Source organism: Podarcis gaigeae (genome assembly GCF_964106915.1).
Source record: "Podarcis gaigeae genome assembly, chromosome: 6".
NCBI lineage: Eukaryota > Metazoa > Chordata > Lepidosauria > Squamata > Lacertidae > Podarcis > Podarcis gaigeae.
The window spans coordinates 63,450,444-63,468,801 of NC_139682.1; the positions used below are offsets into that span (position 1 = coordinate 63,450,444).

Genomic DNA, 18,358 nt, shown 5'->3' on the forward strand with positions numbered 1-18,358 from the left:
AGGGTTGCGAAGGATTTGTGCCTGATGCTCTGCAGAGCAGCTATTGGCAATCAATGTTACTGAGCAAGATGCATAAAGGATCTGACTTTGTCTGGGACAGTTTCCTATGCTCCACCTGTGGGGTTTTCTGCCCAAGGTGCAAGGATAACTTGAGCAGCCTTAAGTTCTCTTCTCCTTGACTTCAGCAGGTATTTCATCTCAGGTAACAAAATGACCTGAAGCTGTGCCTGCTATAATATATAGCATTCCATTTTGTGGTAGTCAGTTCTAGGGGTGAAGACATTTTCCTTCTTCCATTATTCATCTCTGCATGACCTTGAACAGAAGGAGCTTTACTCTATAGCAGGGGCGATTATCGTACCATGTTTAAGTTTCGTTCACGATACAAAACGGCTAAGCTATTATTGTTCTAAGATTCCTTTATAATCCTTTCCCTCCCTTGTGTTTTTTTATGGACTGAATAATGACAGTTCTTTATTGTCTCTGCAAACTAAACTCAGAAGCACGTCAGTCTGGAAGACAAGACTCATTCAAAAAAGAAAAGAGAAAAAAAGCAGTTCACGAAATGTCAAAGTGCCTTTGGTGGTTATTTGCACTTTCACTTAAATTAACAATATGATTGCCAGAACAATGAGGTTACGTATTCACTGTAAAAACTTTGATGGTTAAGTTTGCCACTGACTTCATATCTATTGGGTTTTCTCCTTCCTCGCTCACATAATGATGCTTAGGGACCTTAAAGCACAACTCTATCCATGCTTATTTGTAATAAAGCTCCTCTGTGTTCAGTGGAACTTACCCAATACCCATCTACTGTGTTTATTTTTGTGGTCTACCCAGCACCAGGCTGCGAACATCATGCGCCTGCGACAACTATTAACACACACATATATATTAAATTCAGAATCAAGAAAGGGATATCAAACTTTCCTCTAGCCCAGCAGTTCTCAACCTGTGGGTCCCCAGATGCTGAACTACAACTCCCATCATCCCCTTGCTAGCTAGGGGCTACAGGTCCTCTCTACCTGCTTTAGGGGATGCAGGCTCACTCAGCTGTACCTTTTTTATACTGAACTTTCTTCACCCCAGTCTAAAGGTTTTCTATAATGTAGCATCTATGTCAAAAAGCAAAAGAAAAGTCTTTCTTGGCTCAGATTCCAAATATTTACTCATAATGATTCATGAAGTAGATGCTGAATGACATCCGTATACCCAAATCTCATTTGAAATGTATTTTTTTGTCTTTTCATGGTGCAGCTGCTTTTCAATTACTGTTAAAGGTTATGAGTAAGTAGGAAAAAACATACTATTTAAAAGCAATTTATTTTCAGGAAGACTATCTCCCCTCATGGTAGATGAAGCAGCTCAAACACGTATAAAATGGGAGAACATTGCTAAAGCAATTTTAAAGATACATGCTAATGCGACTTTAAAATAAAAATACCTGAATAAAATAAAACAAACTGCCCATGTTTGAAATTCCCATGATACTTACTTCACACTGAGCAGATTATTTTCAACACAGAGTTAACATGAGAGTGCAGAGAGCAGTTTCCACTCATTTCTCTCTTTTACAAGAAAAGTAGTTGAGAGAAGGACTAGCTAGATACAAGGCCTTTCATCAAAAGTCAGAAATGAAGCTAGAAATACACTGAACAGGAGGCAGTTAGAGGTAGAAGTGCAAGGAGGAATCTTCTAATTAAAGTTGCAGGTGGTCTTTCCTGAACAGGACATTTTTCTATTATGTTTACGCAGAAGTAAACCCTGGGCTCCTTTGGAGGAAGGTGTGAGGTATAAATCTAATACATCATCATAATCTTAACTATTACTTAGAAGAGGTATAACATAGAGTATTTATGATAATCTGAAAAGGGGGTAATTAACTGTATAATATAGAATTATATTAAGTGCCTTGTGGAACCGCTATTTTATTTCTGCTTCTAATAGATTGAAGAAAAGCACTGCCTTTCCAGGGCCAAGAATGCTAATATAGAAGCAACAATTTTTTTCAGAGGCAAAATGCTGTAGTTTGAATATTAGGACAATGTACTTTCTCCAGAACATAAATTCTTCACTGAGAGTAGACACATGGATTCTCTGCAGCAGCAAATAACAAGGGCAACTTACATAAACAAGTGAAAATATACAACAGGTAACAAACTATCATTTGAAAAAGACCTTTAGTGTTTATTGAAAATGAGTAATTAGTGTGGTGACTCCATGCATTTGACAGGCCTCTTGCTACTTTCCCAACTTTAAGGAAAGGACACAGGCCATTAACACCCACACCATAGCATTTTTGATTCCTCAACACCCACCCTATCCCTCACTTCTGGAATCAGCATGAAAAAGGATCATCCTTCCTTTTCGGTTAAATCGGTAAGTCAAAAAGAAGACCGGAAACAAAGGAAATTTCTGACAATAATTTTAGAGTCAAACAAATGTAGAGTCTTCAATAACTTAATTGCCACTGAATATACAGTCAAAGTTCCGATTTTTAAATGGCAGGTTCTTCTCCCATGCAGTAGGAAAAATCCCTGCGATGTCTTTGGACGTACACAAAAAGCTGCACTCTTAGCTATGGATTTCAAAAGACAGGCAGGTTTCTTATTTATATCATTATAAGTTAACAATTTCTGGCAGACATTGAAAATACTAGTCAATGGAATATATTATGTCCTTGCAATTCAGTTACAGAGGGAAACGGACAGAACGTGGATGCCCATATTCACAGTAAGGTGGCGGTGCAAGGTAAGTTGTTGGCATGCAACCTGCTTCATGGTGTGCGCCTGATTTTGTCTGACAACATGATGTGCCGCCCTTTCCATCCCTCCTGGGAGCGGCAGGAGATGGCACTTGCCAACTGGCAAATCTTTCGCAGGAGGATCTTCCTAAGCAGCAGGTAAACCCAGGGGTCCAAGATCTGATTCAGTGAGGCCAAGCGGATAGCGGTCAAGAAGAAATTGCACTCTGTCTGCAGTTCTGTGCTTCGGGTGGAGTTGCAGGATTCTCTGCAATGATCCATAGAGGTGTGGTTGAACGTCACTTTCAGCATCATAATCTAAGGGAACAAGAGGTGCAGTAGAGACAGAGTCAATGATTTAAAGACATTCTTTGATGTGGAACAATAGTCTATATTAAGGCAATTTGACGGCATTCCCTGAAACCACTGCAGCCTATCAGATCAAAGACAGTCATGAGACCGTAGCACTACCTGCTTCAATTAGTTCTTACATGCCAATCCTCATTCCAGAAGGCTGCATTTATGGATGCCAAAATGTGACCTGGGCCATTTAATTTGATTTATGTCTCCCAAAGGAAGATAAGAGTTTGCCTCACAATTTCTAAGGCTTGAGGTAGACCATGTTTTTTAAGAGAGTTGAAGGAGCTGTGATAGAGGCATTGCTGTGATAGAGGCACGCATCTCTTTTGTCCTATTGTCCTCTCAGTTGGACGCTCAGCTCTCTCTGTTTGAAGTTTTTGCAGGTTTTTTCAGCACTGCAAAACTTGTAAACGTAAGGCAGCCATTTTGCATTTATAATATTTGTATACCAGTATTCATTAAACAAACAAACAAAAATCAAAGCAGTTTATAACAGTCATACACATATACAATAAAAAATTGGGAAAATTAAAAATCTGGGATCATCCCCGCCTCCGGCGAAATATGTATTCTTAATTGCCTGCATAAACTTGAAAGTACAGAAATTTTTTCACAGGTCAAAACAGAAGGTGCCTACTGAGTCTATATTAGAAGAGCATTCCATAGGACTGAGCTGATGACACCAAGTTCACATCACCAACTTGGGAGATGACCTGTAGATGATGGCAATGATTGAGCTGGGATATAAGGGTATAAGGTATGATGAGTCATGGACTGAGTGTGCACACCATTCCTCTATCACACTCCCTTCAACAAACAGTCCAGCATGAATCAAAACAAGACTTTTTCGGGGGGCTTTTTGGTGAGCTGGCAGTCCTATCCTTGAAGTCAAGCTCAATTAATGAGCAACAACTATGTTGTATATCTCGGATTGTATCCAATAAGTTTTACTCGGATCAGAACCAGTGAAATTAATGGGCCCAAAGTTGCCCAGGCCCATCAGTTTCAATGGGTCTACTTTGAGTAGGACTAACCTTGGACATAACCCCTGGAATTTTCCATCACTTCCAAATTAATACGGGACAGAAGGAGGAACGAAAGCCCCATTCTGTACCTATGTTGTAAGTCCATTTCCCTCATGTAATAACCATAAAATGTTATCAGCATTTACAACAACTCTGCAATCCAACTTTTATTTTATACAACACAGACAAACATGGGGTACCTTCTGATGAAAGGCAAAAAGGTATTTATTTTTCCATGGATTAGTTGGCATTCTTTCTTCTATTTTCCCTTCACTAAGCTCTGCCTATAAAAACACAGCTGCCATATATTTTAGTGCCTTTTAAAAGGTACTTGATCAGCTTCACCCATTTTAAGGTCCACCGGGTTCTCTGGCAAAATATTTCCCATACTTAAATAGTAAGAAATTAATCCAAAAGCCCGTGTGGAGTATTCTAAAGTGCACCTGTGGTTCATTTACTATGCCCCAAACACAGTATATTTTACAATGGCAATAATGAAAACCGAATTAGCATTTTAATGAACATAAAGGAAAATCAATTATATTGCCTGGGTTCACTAATTGGCTTGGCCATTCTGCAGAAAAGAAAGCATTTGGGCTGAAAATTCTGAATGGTACTTTTATTAAAAGGGCTCTTTAGAGACTCGACTGATATCACCCACATTATTTGGCTGTTCTGCTGCACATTATTCACACCGCATGCAGGGGGAGAGCAGGACTGTGCCCACTGCCATGACCCCACTGGCCCCCGTCCCAGTGTGAATCCATCGGAGGAAGGTCTGAAGAGGGGGAGGATGCTCTATATGTGTTAAGTTGTGGGTGAACATATCAGACGACACAGCGATTCTTCAAACAGCTCTTGTTTATTCACAGGCCAGAACAGAACTGAACTGAAGGGTTCAGCCAGCCTGCTTATATAGAGCTCCCCTACAACGCAACAGTAACCACTTTCTGTAACTATCCAATCAATGAACGTCACTTTCAATCCCTTATTTGCATATGTGGACCTGAGTGAAAACTATCTACAGTATCCCTCTGCTGGCCCAGGGTGAGAACTTCAGTACATAACAATATGAACCATGATTAACCAGAAGGCAAATTTCACAGCCAGCCCACAATGCTGGGAAGGCTGCACAACTTTTGTTATGAAAACAGAGGGTTGGATCCAGAGTTAACTGCATGTAATGTAGCTAGCACCCTGGTAGTAGGCAAGGAAGCAGTACTGCCACACTGCCAGAATATGCTAAGAACATAAGAAGAGCCTGCTGGACCAAGCCAATGGCTCCATCTAGTCCAGAATCCTGTTCTCACAGTGGCCAAACAGGAGGGTTGCCATAATTCCCGACACCCGCAAAGTTGCTGAGCTTAGAAACGCACTAAAATTGTTTAGCTTTTTTTTGAGAACAAACCCAAATTGTTGAACTTTGGGTGGGGTACCCCCCCAATAGTGATTTTAAAGCTTTTGGAGTTGTTTCTCCAACTTTTTGGAGGGCCTTCTTGGTAGTGGCTCCCACCCTGTGGAATGTCCTCCCATCAGATGTCAAAGGAATAAACAACTATCTGACGTTTAGAAGGTATCTGAAGGCAGCCCTGTTTAGGGAAGCTTTTGAATGACTGATGTTTTAATGTATTTTTAATCTGTTGGAAGCTGCCCAGATGGGCGGGGTATAAGTAATTAATAAATAATAATAATAATAATAATAATAATAATAATAATAATAATAATAATAATAATTTCTGATGCATTTTCCATTATGTTGCCATGCATACTGGCCCCCCGACACCATTTTTACACCCGAAAACCAGGACATGTCAGGAGCTTTCTTGACATATGGCAAGCCTACCAAACAGATGCCTGTGGGAAACCTGCAAGCAGGAGCTGTGCTCCAAAGCACTCTCTTCTCCTATGGTTTCCATTACTGCCTCCAAGCAGCGTTCGAAATTAGCAAGGCGCTAGGTGCATTTCGCGACTAAGAAATCCCTGATTGCGAACACTTCCAAAAGCACAGTACAGTGGTACTTCGGGTTAAGAACTTAATTCGTTCTGGAGGTGCGTTCTTAACCTGAAACTGTTCTTAACCTGAAGCACCACTTTAATTAATGGGGCTTGCCGCTGCCGCGCGATTTCTGTTCTCATCCTGAAGCAAAGTTCTTAACCTGAAGTACTATTTCTGGGTTAGCAGAGTCTGTAACCTGAAGCGTCTGTAACCCGAGGTACCACTGTAGTGGTATTTGGCGCCTGGCTGAGACTCAAGATGAAATTTAAAAATGCTGCCGCTGGCCATTGCCTCTCTGCAGGCAACACAACTTATATGGCTTTCTACTGCAAATGCATACAGCTTTTTCACTCTGCTCAATCTCTAATCTCTTGCTTATATATAGAAGCAATATTAATATTGTTCTGTCTAAATAAAACCACCAGAAAGAATGTTCTTTTTAATATGTGTGTGATGCATTTAATCTTAGCACACACACACACACACACACACACACACACACACACACACAGCATTTCCTGAAACCCTTCTTTAAAAAAAGCATCACCTCCATTTTGAAGAAGCTTCAATGATTGATCAGAATTCCTGTGTTCCATTTCCAAAAGACAAGATAAATTTGAACACTGTGTAGTATAAAAACTCAAACCCTTTAAAATCACTGTATGTTGCTTCTGAGTTTTGAGCAGACTAGTACCACTGGTTTTATGTTCTGCATAACATAGTTAACATACAGTAGATTAGTCAGAGACAGACCATTTCTAAATGCACCAACAATGTACCTCTTAGATTAACAGAAAATGCAGCAAGGGAAAGGGAAATAAACATAGCAAGAGATAATGTTGATATTAGATGCACTTGGGAATAGCAACAGACTTATTAATGTCTTATTATTTTTAGTAAATTGAGCTCAGGGGCAAGAGGCAGGAAGAGAGACTGAGGTTGAGTAAATTTATTATAACTGGGGTGGCTTAATCGAATGAATTTTTTAGGTCCACATGCATGTTGGTATTCCTGAGCTGAATCCAGGAAAGGTACAAAGTCCTTCTCCTCCCTTTAGATGCTTATTAGAATTCTGTGACCAAGCAGTGCTCAGGTCAGGTGAATGCATTCAGTCTACTCTGAGAGAAGGAAAGCTTCTGTTCAATCACAGAGCACCTCCCCCTTTAAAATTTAAACAAGACAGGGTTTGTTTGTTTTTTACACATTATAAATCTGGTGCATGTGGTGCAAAAAATCTCAGGTTGAATAGGTGTCATTTAGAAAGGGGTGAGAAGAGTAAGTGCAGGGAAATAACCAGAAGGGCTGCATATGGATATGTGTCAAGGTGGCAAAAAGACAGCTATGGCAGCTTGCTCATCATGTGGATCATGCGGTTCAAGCAGTGACTACCACAAGTGAAGCATGAGTATATGCTCATTCCAGTTTAAAGGAATTGCTCTCTTTCCTATATTTTAAAAAGGTAAAGGTGCCCCCGACCATAAGGTCCAGTTGCAGAAAACTCTGGGGTTGTGCGCTCATCTCACTCTATAGCCCGAGGGAGCCGGCGTTTGTCCCCAGACAGCTTCCGGGTCATGTGGCCAGCATGACTAAGCCACTTCTGGCGAACCAGAGCGGCTCACGGAAACGCCGTTTACCTTCCTGCCGGAGCAGTACCTATTTATCTACTTGCACTTTTACTTGCTTTTGAACTGCTAGGTGGGCAGGAGCTGGGACTGAACAATGGGAGCTCCCCCCCTTGTGGGGATTCGAACCGCCAACCTTCTGATCGGCAAGTCCTAGGCTCTGTGGTTTAGACCACAGCGCCATCCGCATCCCTTCCTATATTTTACCAGTGCTCAATTTAGAGGCGGCACTTTACCTTCTATGATTGCTTCCTTGGCTCTTGCTTTCAGAAAGCTATGGGTGACATAATTTGGCTAGGACTGTAGCTAGGCAGTGGTGTAGCTAGCCGCTCGGGTGCCTGGCGTGGTGCGCACGCCCTGCAGCCGGGGGCAGAGAGAGCCAAGGCAGGGCGCACTGCGTGGAGCTTCTCTGCAGCATCCCCCTCAGCTGTAGGGTGGCTGAGGCGGTGGGCAGATGCAAGCCCCATGCTGCTTGAAGGAAGAGAGCTGTCAAAGGCTACTAGCTGTGCTCTGCCTGCAAGGTTGGAGGCAGCAAACTTCTGGTTTCTGTTAATCACTGCAATAGCGTAGGAAGGGGTGTGCGATAGATACAGGAGTTATTTTTTCAAAAACACATATTTTTGCCATTTTGTCACCCCCCTCAGTGATGACACCCGGGGCGAGCCACATCCACCACACACCCCTTCCTACGCCACAGGATTCAGGGGTAGGAAATCTCCTTCAAATCTTCCTTAAGTGCAAGCCCCAACATGTTGCCTTTCTCAAGACTGTTCAATGGAACTGGAGGAACATAGCTGGGACTCGTACGGATCTGAGAAGCAGCTATGCAAAAGCAACAGTCACAAGTGGACTCCTGTGTTTAGAAAGAGTGGAGTACTATCCTGGCACAGATATAAAGCAACAAGTCACAAACCCTGCCCCATGTTAGTCTTAGATTTCTCTAGACTGGACACTTAGGCTCTCTGGAAATTTTACACCCCATCGAAACAAAAGGGATTTTAATCTCGTCCCCAATAATTTCAGTACTAGAATTAATGGTACAGTGGTACCTCGGTTTCAGAACTTTACCTCAGTCTAAGAACGGAATCTGAACACTGGAAGGGCACCAGCAGAGGGAGGCCTCATTAGGGAAAGCACACCTTGGTTTAAGAACAGTTTTGGTTTAAGAACGGACTTAACGGATTACGTTCGTAAACCAAGGTACCACTATACTTTGGTTTCCATTTCCCTAGTCTCCCTCCTTTCATCTCATGTTGCACCCCATTATGTGGCAATAACTCCCATTTATTCCCCTGGGTTGGGTTTGGCAAAAGCTTTCAGTAATCATGGTTTTTCAATATGTGAACACATTAGATTCAGGTTTGATTGGGCATTAAAAAATGGTTTTATACGAAAAGAAATATAGGAAATAGAAAATGATTGTTTCTATTCTAGAGCCTGAAGGCACTAGAGAAACAGGCAGGAGTGTGTCATTTGCTACTGTGCTAAGTTCACGTTATTATGTGAATTTCCACTCATGAGACACCTGGGTAGCTTTTGTCACACTATCAGAAAAAGAGCTCTCTCTCTCTCTCTCTTTTGTTGTCTTGTTGATATTCACCTTGAAGAGCTTTCATCCAGCTGTTGGCTGAGTGTGGTTGTGACAAGCACAGAAAGCAACTGTTAACACAAAGGCCCAGTGAACAGCAATTATGAGCAATGAACAAAGGGTAATTAAAAATGAGGGGGTTTATCCACATTGCATCTGTTTGCATAACTCCCTCAGAGCTGCGAATTCACCCAAGTGTGTGTAAAGCAGGGGTCAGCAAACTTTTTCAACAGGGGGCCAGTCCACTGTCCCTCAGACCTTGTGGGGGGCTGGACTATATTCTGAAGGGAAAAAATGAAGAAATTCCTATGCCTCACAAATAACCCAGAGATGCATTTTAAATAAAAGCACACATTCTACTCATGTAAAAACACACTGATTCTCGGACCGTCCGCGGGCCAGATCTGGCCCCTTGCCCCTAGTTTGCCTACCCATGGTGTAAAGCAATTTCCGGAATGGAAGAAAATAGTCACAGCAAAATTAAAAGATCTAAAGCTGTGGGCCTAGAGCCCTGAACCTCATAGGAAACCCCCTGTTGCTAGCTAGGGACAGGCAAAATGACATTCCCCACACTTCAAAATGCCTTGCTGCATAGTTCAGACACCAGTTCCTACATTCCCTAATTATACCCCTTCTTCCCCTGGCTTTGGTCATTTCACCCTGCTTGCATGGCAGGGCCATGGCGAGATGTATCTGACACATTCTCACTAAAGTCCAAGGACTTTTGATGGCCTCTGCATGTTTGAAGTCATGAAATCCCTCCATTGCCCTGAAGAGCTTCAAGACCATGGTTTCCATTCTCTCATTCAAATGCTCATACCGACACAGCATCTCAAAAGCATAGAATTGTAGAGTTGGAAGAGAACTGACATAGCTCAGTAGTACAGTATCCACTTTGCATTCTGAAGGCCGTAAACTCAATCCCTGGCATCTCCACATAGTGCTAGGAGATTACCAATGAGAGCCCCCACTAATCAATGTAGAAAATTCTCAGCTAGGTGGACCGATGGTTTGACTCAGTATAAGTTTCCTATGGTTCCCAGAGCTTATGTTGAGAGAGAGAGAGAGATGCGCCCTGTTCTGATGCTTTCTTGGTGCTACATGATGTTGGAATTCTCATGTCCAGGAAAACAATAGTGGGGAATGATTTTTTTTTTAATTATCCATTCCACATCTATTTGGCATTTTGTACATTACAGTTTATACAAAAAAATTCTATAGATGACAATCTATTCTCATCTACTATCGCAGGGAGTTATTGTACAAGGTGGGCCATTGAGCTGATTGTACAAACTCATTTTTCTTACTCATATGTAGAGATTACTGTTTTTTTGTTATTCCATAGAAGATAATAATAATAATATTAATAATAATAATAATAATAATAATAATAATAATAATAATAATAATAATAATAAATTATTTATACCCTGCTCATCTGGCTGAGTTTCCCCAGCCACTAAGATAAGGTTAAGATAGCCTTAGTAATTTGATTAAATCTCAGTTTCCTTTTCTGTGAAATAAACCAAATGATCAGATCTTATAGACCACATAGAGGACAAGATAAATCAATGTTTCCCAACCAAGCTGTGGACCTCAGACAGTTTTTAGACTAGATTTGTTCCAACCTTATGCTGTATCTACTGTACAGGCAATATTGACAAAACAAAATAGACTTCATGCTTGGACATTTGCTAAACATTTGAAATAATATTTTGAAAATATTAATCAGTAACATGACATTTTGATCTATTATACGTATGGGAGGTCAGGTCTCTTTTAAATTAATTGTCATCATTCATCATGATTCACTAGTATTCATTTTCTGAAACTCATTTTTTAATTTAAAATAACCATGTTAATTATGTTAGAGCACCTTTTCACCCCCCCCTACTGAAATTAAATACGTGTTCTCTAAACAACTACCCCTTCCAAAAGATTAACAAACATCTACAGTATTGCAATTTCTGGTCCTCCCTGTGATGGATGAAGACATAGTTTTAACCAAGTAAAACCACAGCATCTGATACTTAGAACTATAATTGAGTCAAGGACAAGTGAGCCAATACTTTAGCTATTTCTGTTTACCAGTCTATGAAGTTACACTTGATTCAGCAGATGGCAAACTGGGCCATCATATGATCATGTTAGCTGGAGGAGAAATACAGCACTGTAGCCTAGGGCTCACCAACATTTTAGGACCCAAGAGCTGGAGAAACATTCACTCCTTGTCCTGATTGAGAGGGAAATTCTGGTTGTTAAATGTCTTTTTATATCTATTTAAATGCATTTCACAGTGTAATGATCTCATCCACATGGGGCTTCCTGGGTTATTTACTTACACATTCTTTGTGAATGGGTTACTGTTGACATTTATACCTTCTACACCTCATTTGTATCTGACCTCACTTTACAAAGTACTCATTCACCCAGGAATCTCTGGAGGCCACTCTAGATGGGAGTTTAAATGCTCACTCTCTCCATTTAACTTGCTCCAGGTTGCTTTTAAAACTATGTAAATAGAATCTGTTTGGTATGGGGGAAGGGTGTGAATCTGAATGTGGGTGGAAAACTAAGCCCTCTCCTTATCTGCTGTGGTCTTGATGAAAATCTCTCCCTCTCAGGTTGGGAGTTTGCTTCTAATGCAAACAGCTTCTTTTAGAAGAGGGGTTTTCCTTAGGACTGCAGTAGGGGAAGAAAGGGTTAAATCCTCCACCACACAATTACCAGCCCCTCTTTAGCTGATACTGTTTCCTGTTAAATGCACTGATGTATTTAACATAGCATGTTGTTTGGCCAGCCACAAGCTCTTGATTCATTCAGTCCCACTTCACAGGTGCCCAAAGGTACAATCTATTCTCTATCCTCAGCAAAATTCTAACCTTTTTGCAAGCTTCCCTCCCAGTGCAGTAACCACAAGATCTTCCCCGCCCAGGAACTCCTTGGTAAATCCTGAGGAATCCTTTATCACCTCAGATGAGCAATTGGACAAAGGCAAACTATCGCTGCAATCAAATATCTCTCAGGGCTGTGCATATGTAGCCTTGCAGGATATTCACAATTGGTCTGCTCAGGAAGGGAAACGAAGGGCCTGGATTTTGCCACTCCCTACCATTCTCTTCCTTGACAAACATCTGGTTGCTGCAAGTGCCGCTTGTCTGGGAGGCTTATGCAAGAGCAGTGTTTTGGGTAGCTCATCAGTGATCTCAATTACAGCCCAATGATGATATACTCACCATTGCTCTTAATTACAGCCTAAAATGCATGCCCAGCTCTCTCTATAAGCTTTTGTGCACAATAATAATTTATTACTTATATCCCACCCATTTGACTGGGTTGCCCCAGCCGCTCTAGGAAAGGGAACCAGTGTAATGTAGCACTGAGATACCAGACTTCAATAAGGCAAACATGGCCTCACCCAAGCAGTTCACTGGGTGACCTTGGCTCCAGCACTCTCTCTTAACCCAGGGATGGGAAACCTGTGGGCCTAAGCTCCCATCATCTCCATCCACTGACCATTCTGCCTGGGGTTGAAGTCCAACAAGACCTGAGATGCCACAGGTTCCTGGTCTCCATCTAACCTCATTTATTTCTATTTACTTGTTTGTTTTCTTACATTGACATCCGACCTACTTTGCTACAGCAGCATTTTAAAGCTGAAAGGGAGAAAGAACCACGGCTGCATGTCAGGACAGAAACATAAGAAATGCATGAAACTAAATGCAACATGCACTACTAGTTGCAAGTGGCAAGGGAATCGCAAGAGGGACATTTTGTTCTCCCTGATCATCTAAACATCCCGCAAGAGTTATTTTTCTTTTTCTCCTGTCATGGGTGGCAACAGCTTCTCTGGAGTTTCATAAGCAGAGGAAATTCAGTCCTCTCTTTTCGTTGGACTAGTGAAACTGGGGGGTGGAACATGTTTAGCTTAACGGTGATGAAGTTTGCTGAGCTGTATAAATAGGGCCTAGGAAAAGACTTCAAAGATCAAACATCCCTTTTGCTAGATCAGCCTGATATAGAACTACAGCACAGTCAAACTAAACACGATTATGACAGACCCACATGTCAGGAGCAGGAAGTTTGCTACTGACTTCTAAGAGAGAGCACAACTTAAAATGATGCATGAGCAAGATACCCGTTTGCCTCAGCTGTTTTTCTCCTGGTGAGGCTGAGAGAACCCAAAAATAACCCCTGCTGGGGACAAAATGAAGAGCAAGAGGATTAAGCAGCTTCTACTTGCTTATTATTTGTCAAGTTTATAGCTTGCCTTTCCACCAACGTAGCTTAATGGCAAGAGGATGCAAAGTAAAATGCGAGAGAGCAATCAGAACCGCGAAAACAAGAGTAGATAAAATGTACCCATAAACTCCAATAAAGCTGAGAGTTGCAGCAATTTTTATGAAAGCCTATGATGTAGCAAGTCCAAAGACCAGTCTGAATTGAAGGTCTGTGGTGTCTTGGTGGGACATGGGTAAAAAAAAAACCCTCCCCCCCCCATGCTTGGAGCTTTTAAATTGCTCCGCCCATCTTACATAGGGAAATAGCTGCATTTTGGCACATAAAACATGTGTTTTCTTTCTTTCTTTCACAGAAAAGCATGGCAACCGGTTTGTGTCACCAACTGGTGCCCACACGCTTCCCCAAGTTATTCTCTAATTTATTTTAAAAGGTTACAAGTCAACCTGGTACGCAAATATCAATTGGAGCTCTCGTTTCTTATACTTGTGTGGCTTAAAATGTTGCAACCATTTCTAAAATAGCTAGAGTAAGTCCAGTAATTTTTATGCCTCATCCTCTTTTTAAAGACTGTTAAGCGGGGGGGGGGGGGGGGAGAGATGATCAATACTGTTTTTACAGGGTGCTGAAGGCAGTCCATAGCTCAGTGGCAGAAGACATGTTCTGCATGCAGAAGGCACAGAGTTCAATCCCTGGCATTTCCAGTTAAAAAGGTACAGGTAGCAACTTGATGGGAGAGATCTTGGAGATCTGCCCACCAATACTGAGCTAGATGAACAGCTGGTTTAAAGCAGCTTTGCTTCCTACTTTCCCATATGAGAGAAGAAGATGCTTCAGGTGTGTACATTCACCCTACTTTAACTTCTAGTGAAAAACCTCTTCACACTGCTTCAAATGTTTGCAAAACCTGTTGGGCTGGAAGCACCAGAGCGGCAAAAGAAATGAGCAGAGGGCAGGAAGGACATGGGAAGCAAGCTCTCTCAACCCTTTCATCTTTCCTTAAAACTATAGTTCAACTCTAGCCTGATGCAGCCAAGAGTGTGCACAACTCTTCAAAGAACATTTAAGATGTCTAAAGAAACTGGAAGGCAGGAAATACGTTTTCCAAATAATATACCTGCACAAAGTGCTTAGCATAACATCCAATAATAGGCTCCCTTGCATCGCCAACTCCCTCTCTCCTGCTAAATCACTTTCTAGCATTATGATCTTAAGAAGCGTGGCACACAAAAGCTTATACCAAGAACAAACTTAGTTGGTCTCTAAGGTGCTACTGGACAATTTTTTTATATATATTTTGACTGCGTCAGACCTACCTGTTTCTAGCATTATGGTAAAACTTGGGAAGTTTTGCAGAAGTTATTTGCTGTCCTCATCAGAGGGCTAAAAGCAGAAGCTATGCTTTTTAATTTTGCTCATGACTTCTTTTTGTGTGTGTTCAGGTATTCAAGCCCTCCAAATGGGCAATGCAAACTATAAAGTTTCGTGTTTATTTACATTTGTCCAAAAAAGGAATGATTCACATATATTTTATTCTGAGCACAGGTTTTCCCCCCTATTATTATTTTCCAAGGGGGGGGGGGCGGGTAGCCAGCTATTCTACGGTGAAGTTCGCCACACACACACAAACACAAGAGACAGGTTGTCCACCTACCAAGAGCGGCGACCAGCAGGCAAAGAGGACACACATGATCCCCAGCAGCTGGATCAAGGTTTCCATGGTGATTCTGCCCCACTGCCTCCTGGACTGAGACGCGGAGTTTTTGGAGCGGCAGCGGCACACCAGGGCGACGATGGTGGCCAAGTTGCAGGCCACGGTGACGGCGAGCGAGAAGAGGCCCAGGAAGGCGAAGGTGGAGGCGAAGATGACGTTGCCCACGTGGGGACCCCCCTGATCCCCGGCGCTGATGAAGCACCACGTGCCGGGCCACTGGAGGGCGTAGCGCCCGACGCCCACCACGGGCAAGCAGGCGAAGGCCAGCACGGCCACCCAGACGCTGAGCAGCACGGCCTTGGTGACGCGCGTCTTCATGTGGGCCGAGTACCAGTGGGGCGCGCGGATGGCCAAGGTCCTCTCGACAGCCATGGCGCTGGCGATGAAGAGCGGGCACAGCCCGAAGACGGTCATGCTGAGGCCGAAGAAGGTGCACAGGCGCAGGGAAGGGTCCACCGCCCGCCAGTCGCGGCCGGCCCGGTAGACGGCGATGACGATGGGGCTGGTGAGGAGCTGCCCGGTCAGGTCGGTCAGGGCCAGGGAGCCGATGCAGAGCAGGAAGGACTTTTTGCGCGCGTTCTGCTTCTTGTGGTAGGCGCGGTACACCAGCAGCAGCGCCAGCCCGTTGCCCACCAGGCCCGTGGTCATCATGGTCAGGGCGAAGACCACCGACACCGAGCCGCACACCTCCGGGCTGGTGGCGTTGCCCTTCTCCCGCCCCGCCGCCGCGGCGCTCAGCAGCGCCATGGGCGTGCAGTTGAAGCGCCCCTCGTAGGGCCCGTAGGAAGTCATGTTGCTGCTGGTCGGGAGGGCGGCGGGAGCGGCCGGGGCAGCGGGACGGGGCGGGCAGCGGGGCAGGCCCATCCCATGGTGGGGCGCCCGCGAGAAGGCAGCTGGGTGCGCGCGCTAGACGGCCACAAGCCAGACGGGCTAAAGGAGCAGAGCGAGCCGCGGCTGCCTTTTAAAGGCAGGCGAGGGGGGCGGAGCCCCGACGGCGGAGCGGCTCCATTGATCTGGGTCTGGCCGCGGGGCGGGGGCGGGCGGCCTTCCCGCAGCGCCAAAGAGGGGCGACATCCGCTTTCTTGCACCTGCCCGGCGCGGAAAGGGGGTCTTCCGTCCGCCAGCGAAACCGTTCAGCAGACCTTGTTGTGAACTCGCGGACCGATGTCAGGGAAGCCGCCGTCGGAAGTTAACCCCGGCGCCCATACCCGCCGCTTCGAGACTTACTAGGCTGCCAAGCGCGGGTGCTCTGTCGAGGATTTCTCGCCCTTAGAAACCGCTCGGGACAGCTTAAGCTTAAGTTGCCCTTCCGCGGCTCCTTTACACACCTAGCCGCTGTTTGGCCTCCATCGGAGAGTGGTTGGTCGAATCGCTCGTGAAGCGCGGTTGCTAACCGCAGCTACAAAACAGGAAAATGAACTTGACAATCCCGGCGAATCCCAGGGAAAAAACCCAAAAAAATCATATAGAAGTATAGAGAGGTGCTGATGCCATCTAGCGGGAAGGAACTCCCGTCGATTTCCTACTCAACCAAGATAGTGGCACATGCGGATTTAGGGGTTTATTCCATGTAAATAGCGGATAGGCGCCCGGCTCCCAACGTGCTGAATTTTTATAGTTGCGAAAACGTCAGTGGTCCCAAGGAAACGCAATACGCAGCAGACACCGCTATGTCACTTGAATGAACAGCGTGATCTGGGATTTCAGAGTTGCCTTCACTTACAAGAAGTCTAGCGCTTTGCAGAGGACATATTTGAAGGCATACACATAATAAAAAGGGCCTATGCCGCTTTCAGTTTTGGCAACTAGAAGGACACAGTGTTTATTTCTCGTCAGTTACTATTTGACCCATATTCTCATGCTAAATTAACTTTATTGGTAACTCAAAAGTGAAGATAGGCAGCCTTGTGTTTGTAGAACCAATGGGTTGAATGTGGGATATGTACATTAGATCACCTGATAAGCTCAAATGCAATGCTTTTGTCATTTCCTATTTTACAACCTGAACATCAGTTACTAGTGAGTGCCAAATGACAGTACTGTATCTTCAATCACATCACTTGTTGACATGCGTTTATGGACCATCTGCTTTGAGTCCTGCAGCAGCTTCCAGATTGTTGGAGGGTATTGGCGGATCCTTACAAAAGCCAAACTCTTGTTTACAAATGCTTAATGTATCTATGTACAGTGAGGGGGAAAAGTATTTGATCCCCTGCTAAATTTGCCCGTTTGCCCTCTGATGAAGAAATGACCAGTCGACATACAGGGACTTTGGGAGGTGTGGAACAGGGGATTCGAATACAGCCTAAACAATGGGAAATTGCTTTAGAATATAAACAAGAGTGTTTATTTAGATTTGAAACCAAGTTCGATCCAGCAAAAACACTATTTTTGGTATAGGAAGCCACAGGCCAATGCAGACAGATGTGGGAGCTGTAATGTTGAAAATGCCTCCTTGAAGCGTATTGTGTGGTCCAGTGATATTTACTTTTTGGTCTGAAGTTGTGTTGTGTGTATCAGTTGTGTAATGGTGAAATCTTTTATGTACTACAATTTTTCTTTTTGTACTATGGGGATTAATGACAGGACAACAAAAGTGGATTTTGTGAGTGCTTATGGTTGCTAAGATGCTTTGAGACCTGATGGATAAATACCCACGCAATGGTCTGAAGACCTCACTGCTTTGGCTATATTTGAACATATTTCATATAGACATCAGTTTCTTGAGGATACATGGTTGAATATCTGGAAGGCTTATACAGGAGTCTTTTAAAAGAGGCCCCGTGGAACATGTGTACTCTTATCCACGGGGCCTCTTTTAAAGGACTCACCCTGTATTATATATTATATTATGCTTTTTAAAGGTTTATTTTATTCTTCTGAGCATTTGAGTATGTGTAATTGGAATTGCTGTTGTTCTGGATTTACTATTTATGGTTTCTGCTTTTTATTTTTTATGTTTTATGTGAGCAGTTTTGTAAGCTTTACAACACCTGAGCCACACAGGATACGAATTGCAGGTAAAATAAAAAGCATTGCCCAAATGCTAACATTCTGCTTCTTATTGAAAA

The 18,358-nt window shown here is 43.4% G+C and overlaps 1 protein-coding gene across 1 annotated transcript; it reads right to left on the minus strand.

Moving 5' to 3' along the window:
• Positions 1-1,304: 1,304 nt before the first annotated feature.
• On the minus strand, positions 1,305-18,036 carry PTGER3 (prostaglandin E receptor 3). The gene is made up of 2 exons (XM_083743116.1): positions 15,228-18,036; positions 1,305-3,061 (listed from the first exon to the last, which is right to left on the minus strand). Exons 1-2 carry the CDS (start codon positions 16,149-16,151, stop codon positions 2,777-2,779), a joined length of 1,209 nt encoding a protein of 402 aa, XP_083599242.1. The 5' UTR covers positions 16,152-18,036; the 3' UTR covers positions 1,305-2,776.
• Positions 18,037-18,358: the final 322 nt, after the last annotated feature.